The sequence below is a fragment of the Nicotiana sylvestris genome, chromosome 8 (assembly GCF_000393655.2).
Source record: "Nicotiana sylvestris chromosome 8, ASM39365v2, whole genome shotgun sequence".
Lineage (NCBI taxonomy): Eukaryota > Viridiplantae > Streptophyta > Magnoliopsida > Solanales > Solanaceae > Nicotiana > Nicotiana sylvestris.
The window spans coordinates 180,458,614-180,464,333 of record NC_091064.1 but is presented as its reverse complement, the minus strand read 5'-3'; the positions used below and the strand labels follow the sequence as shown (position 1 = coordinate 180,464,333).

At 37.7% G+C, this 5,720-nt stretch overlaps 1 protein-coding gene across 3 annotated transcripts; it reads left to right on the top strand.

Annotated features, from left to right (window-relative positions):
* The first annotated feature begins 1,329 nt into the window (after positions 1-1,329).
* On the top strand, positions 1,330-5,720 carry LOC104219341 (protein OVEREXPRESSOR OF CATIONIC PEROXIDASE 3). Of its 3 annotated transcripts, none has more exons than XM_009770011.2 (5): positions 1,333-1,594; positions 2,977-3,339; positions 3,835-4,140; positions 5,225-5,372; positions 5,492-5,720. In XM_009770011.2, exons 1-4 carry the CDS (start codon positions 1,379-1,381, stop codon positions 5,357-5,359), a joined length of 1,020 nt encoding a protein of 339 aa, XP_009768313.1. In that variant the 5' UTR covers positions 1,333-1,378; the 3' UTR covers positions 5,360-5,372; positions 5,492-5,720. The 3 variants fall into 3 exon arrangements, with proteins under 3 accessions (XP_009768314.1, XP_009768313.1, XP_009768312.1); XM_009770010.2 differs by having other exon boundaries at positions 5,487-5,720; XM_009770012.2 differs by lacking the exons at positions 5,225-5,372; positions 5,492-5,720 and adding an exon at positions 5,007-5,218 and having other exon boundaries at positions 1,330-1,594.

The following is a 5,720-nucleotide window of genomic DNA, read 5'->3' as shown; positions in this document are numbered from 1 at the left end:
TAAAACAAGCAATTAGACAGTGGAATTTGAAGCTAACCTTGACCAATTATGGCTATGTCCAAAGCAAGCTTGACTGCTATATGTTCACTAAAAGGCACAAGGGGGACATTGTTGTAATTTTGGTGTATGTTCATGTCTTGTTAATCGCAGGCAGCAATGTCACACTGATTCGAGAGGCCAAAGGCATTTTGAATCACAACTTTAAAATGAAGGATCTAGGAGAATTGAGATTTTTCCTTGGAATTGAATTCGCCAGATCTGATAGAAGTATACTATGAACTAAAGGAAATATGTATTGGAACTAATTTGAGAATGTGGTCTAGGGGGGAGCTAAACCAGAACCAGTTACAACACCTTTGGAACAAAGTCAAAAGCTAACAAGTCAAGAGTATGATCAAAAATTTGATATCTCTAGGGACAAGGAATTAGAATACATAGGAGTATATCAGAGGCTGATAGGAAGACCACTTTACTTGGTCACTACAAGACCAGATATCTCATTTGCTATTCAACACCTAAATCAATTTATCCATGCCCCAAAGGAGTCCCATTATGAAGCAGCACTGCGAGCGGTAAGATACATCGAGGATAAACCTGAATGGATTATTAATGAGTAGTACACCATCTGGCAAGGTAACATGTATCATGAGCGTAAAAGCATATAGAGATTGCCATCGATTTCAGTAGAAAAAGGCTACATCAAAGACTGATCAGAACAAAGCATGTGCCAGGCAAGGAGTAGAAAAAGGCTACATTAAAGACTAATCAGAACAGAGCATGTGCCAGGCAAGGAGCGTGTAGCAGACATTCTAACCAATGCTTTGGGAAAACAATTAGACTGTGAAATGTTATGCAAGTTGGGGATCATCTTCATCACCCAACTTGAGCGGGAGTGTAGAAAGTGTTAATAGCAGACTTTACTTGTATCTTGTATTGTGAATTGTAGAATGGTACATAGTAAGTTGTAAGTGAGGTTTAGTTAACTAGAATTAGTAGTTAAAGGTTAATTATGGCTAGGTATTATGGTTAGTCATCAGATGTACGTATATAACTATGTATATAGTGAATGACAACTACGTGAGATTCATTTATTCCAATTTTATTTTTCTCTACAAGTATTTCAAAGCTAACTCAATCCTTCCAACAAATACAATAAATTATTTATTCGAAAACTAATTTTTGGATTAAACAACAAGACGACGACAACAACAACAATAATAATAATAATAATAATAATAATAATAATAATAATAATAATGACATAAAAAGAGAAAAGCGAAAAAGGGCCCCTTCCAAATAATATTATCGCCAATTACCCCCTTCTTAAACCCTTCAAACAGAATACAGATAAGCCTCGAAGCTATTCAGAAAGTGGAGAATGGCCTCTGCTTCCACGACTCTTCGCATTTCCATTACACTCCGCTGTTCAACCAACGATCTTCATCTTCTTGCGGGTCAGCCCAGAAGCAGAACAAACGTTGTTTTGCCACTTCACTCTTCGTCCTCTCGTCCCTCTTCCTCCGTTCTCACTTTCTCCCGCCGTCGAAGCAACAGCGCCAATTCTGCTATCACTTCTTCCAAGAAAAAGAAAAAGGTATATACTATGTACTATACTTTGTAAATAGCCAATTTTATCTTCTATACAGTTTCTCGAGTTTTGCAAATTAAAAATTGGGTCTTTGTTGAGAAAATGTTAGCTGCTTATTTGTTTCTACAACTTTGATTCGCATATGAATGTTACTCCTGTAACTATTGAGCAATTTTCTTGTTTTTACTGATATAGGTTGCTGTTTATGAATTTACCTTTTACTTTCATCTGTTGAATAATTGTAGACTTTAAGGTGCTTGTATGAGTAAATACTTATGCTTCGCAAACATGATCAAAGGCGGAGTGAGGATTTAAAGTTTATGGGTTCGAAATGCCACTAAATCCACTAGCTATTTGAGTTACTCGGTTCGAAATTTAATATTTGCACATTTTTAGTAGATCTTTTAACATATACAGAGGGTTCGCGCGAAAAGCTATTGTGTTCTGCCGAACCCGTAGCTTATGTGCTACCTCTGCCCCTATGATTTATGGTCCCCCTCCTCCCGGGGGGTGGGAGTGGGGGGGGGGGGCTAGGCACAAACAATTTTGATTTTATATGATTGTTAAAGGAATTAAAAAAGTTCCAAGTCAATAGCATAAGGCTTCATGTGCCATATTGATGTAGTTGAAGAGAGCAATGGGAAAGCATCATACATTGTTATGATTTTTGTTTAACATCTTAACAAAATTGCACCTTATATTTTAATGGCAATTGTTGCACCACTCAAATTACTTGTCCACTGGATGCCTTTCTGTAATCATGCTTAACTGTTTCGACGTACTTGATCTACTTGCCTGCTGCTTTTAGTATAAGGAGTCAATAGCAGGACATGTTTTTCCGTGTGATTGTAAATGATAGACAGATAGAGTAGCGTTCTGCTGATCAATACGTGTAACACTAACTCTGTAGCTTTTACGGTTGACGAGGTGCATTTTTGTAGGCCACTACTCCAAGTTTAGATTTTATGCAGCTATTTTTTCCTGGTGCATGTGAATAACCATAAAAAAGAACCCTGTCCCTTGAACTTCTTATTGGACATGTAAATATCCATCATGATACCCTGTCTCTTCACCCGTTTTGATAGCAATCCTATTCTTATCTTATCTTTTCTGGGATGTGGAATGTGATTTGTCTCTGGTTTTAATTACTATGTACAAGCTTAATGTTTAACGTGGTTTGATATTTTGAGATCTTTCACTTGAATATTCAAACTATTTGCCTTCACTAGGAGTTCAGTAGAAACATATCTGTGTTTTCTTTTTTGGTGAAGACTTGCTCATGAACTTTGATATAATTAACAACCTCTTCTTTACACCTGGATGTTTGTATTACACACCTTTTAATTGTTTACTGAACCTGAGGTTTTGTTGTTTGCTTCCTATGTCAGAGTCCACCTACAATAGACACTGAGGAAAATGGTGATATAGATGAAGATGCTTTTGAGGCACTCTTTCAGCTGCTGGAAGAAGATCTGAAAAATGATGACCTATCTTTGAACGATGATGATATAAGTGAGGAGGACCTCGCGAAGCTGGAACGTGAATTGGAGGAGGCACTGAAGGATGATGAACTACTAGGAGAAATTGCCTCAATTGCCAATGAGAAAATTGAGAGTGAGGATGAAGATGAAGAAGTAGTAGCAAATGATGATAATGAGGATGATAAAGATGAAGAATTGCCAGTGAAATTGAAAAATTGGCAACTTAAGAAACTGGGATATGCCTTGAGAAAGGGACGGCGTAAGACAAATGTAAGTTGTCATCTTAATGCTAGTCTTCTCAAATCTGATGCCACAATGGCGTTACAGCTACTCATTATTCGTGAGCCTTAAGGCCACTTTGGTTCACTCGGCTCTTTGCGTCTTCCAGCTTTAAGCATGACGCAAAGAACATTGGTGCTATCTATCCACGTGTCTAAAGTTTTCAAATGCTTGGGCAAAATTTACCTTGTTAATCTCATTTGTTCCTGTGTACTTCCATTCTTCAGATTCCATTGTTTATGTAGCATTTAACTGGACATCTACTTTTAGCTTGCACCATATTCTTGACGTTAATTAGCTAAAACTATACTAATTTGCAAATGAAGCATATCATTGATAAGTATAGACTGGAAGTTTTGGAACCTGTAGCAGAATTGGAAGCGCAGAAAAATGTGGAAATGTTTCTTTTAACCTCTGCTACCTATTGAAAGAGAATATGTCTAGTGCTGCTAACTCTATAACTTCTAATTCACTTTTTCCTTCCAGATAAAAAATCTTGCTGCTGAACTATGCCTTGATAGAGCCATTGTTCTTGAATTACTTCGCAATCCTCCGCCAAACCTTTTGTTGCTGAGTGATGCCTTACCCGATGAACCTGTCCCCAGAATGATAGAGCCTGAAAGCAAACCCCAGGAGACTGTTCCCATAGAGATAAGTGATGTTGCAAGGCTTGAGGCTAAGGTGGAAACACCAGTCCACGTGATGCAAAGTAGTTGGTCTGCTCAAAAGAGGATAAAGAAAGTCCAACTAGAAACCCTTGAACAAGTTTATAGACGATCAAAGCGGCCCACTGTGAGTCCCATTACTTCTCTATTGTTTTTTATGCTTTTAAGTCTATGTTGGTAAAATTTCATATCTGAATAGAAAGCTTCTGCATATTGTTGCTTAACTCTGCATCTGAACAATGGGGCTTGGGTGTGGGAAACGGGAAAAAGATCCTGCTGACATATCAAATAGTCTGGGATGTAAAATGTTCGTTATTGAGGCCAACAATGTTGAGTGGTGGCTCTTGTGACATTGGAGTTTGGGGGTCAAGTTTAATCTAGGATATTCAATCTGCTTTCTTGCTCTCGTTGTCCAAATCTCAACACATCTGTCCTCCCTATCTGTGTTCCCAATATATCTTGTTTGTTGTTTTCATGTTTATCTTTTTTTCTTTTCTTTCCTTATTTGTTCGGGATGAGGATGGATGTGATGAGAAAATTTAGACAGACCTATTTCAGGTTATCTGTTTTGCTCTACATCTACTATCCTTGGGGTTGGCATTTGATTAGAAATTGCCAATAACTTTAAGGTGAAATGAGTGGTTGCTACAAGCTGTAAACTAAACCCCAAGAGATTTGACATAGTAATAACTTTAGCACTGGGTCGATAAATCTGAGAAATGACTCCGTAGAATGGCAACCCATTGCAATCGGCAGCTCTTGTTCAACCAACTCAATACCTTTGTGCCCTTCTATTAATAGTTTAAATGCCTGCTAGTTCCCCTATCATTAGGGATCACTTAGAACTTAAAATACTTGGATCACATAATTGAATTAAAAAAAAAAAAAAGAAATCTCAACTTGTTTGGGGCTGAGGCATACGTGGTACTTTTTCTCTTCAACTTTGTGCGGTATGATTTCTTGATATAAGCTGGATACTGATGATTTATTCAGAAAATCCGATCTGAGCTAGTAAGCACTGCTAAATCAGTCCAACATTGCATCTTTTACGCGACCCGTGACTCCTCATACTGGTTTCTCCGAACTGTACGGTTGAAAATGGATATGTGGTTTGCTTGGTGATGTTGTTGCATGCAATTGCTAAGTGCTATATCTAAGGATGAAAGAGAGAACATTGTTATCCTTATACTCTCTCCGCTGTGGAGATGCAGAATGCCATGATTAGCAGCATTGTGCATGTGACAAATCTGCCTCGCAAAAGAGTTCTGAAATGGTTCGAAGACAGACGGTCTGAAGAAGGGGTTCCTGATCATCGACGTCCATACCAACCATTGTCTAAATCTTAATAGTTCTATCCTTGTAAGTACCAGCTAAAATAATTAATTTTTGTATGTTAAACTGGTTTCTCGTGCAATCAGATGCTAGAATTATTTCATGCCAACCATCAGCTTCCTTTTGGTATTTATTTCTCAGTGCAGCTACAACAACAGGAGCAAATAGCAATACCCTCTATAAAGCAAGATGGTGACAAACAAAAAGAAGTGAACAACTTTAGTTTCTATGTTGTGTTGAATTAACTCTATCCTGATCATATAATTCTTAGTAGTAGTTGCAAGTTCTTAATACCTTAGAGAGGGATTTGGATCTTTTGTCTATTCCTTTTTCCTTTGGGTCCCTTGAGTCTGATATCTGAGAACTCTATGACTA

Bases quoted from the DNA above. Each gene is read 5' to 3' on its own strand.
- LOC104219341 (XM_009770011.2), top strand. From the start codon at position 1,379: ATGGCCTCTGCTTCCACGACTCTTCGCATTTCCATTACACTCCGCTGT. The intron at 1,595-2,976 runs GTATATACTATG...TTCCTATGTCAG, and splicing joins CTTCCAAGAAAAAGAAAAAG to AGTCCACCTACAATAGACAC. The intron at 3,340-3,834 runs GTAAGTTGTCAT...TTTTCCTTCCAG, and splicing joins AGGGACGGCGTAAGACAAAT to ATAAAAAATCTTGCTGCTGA.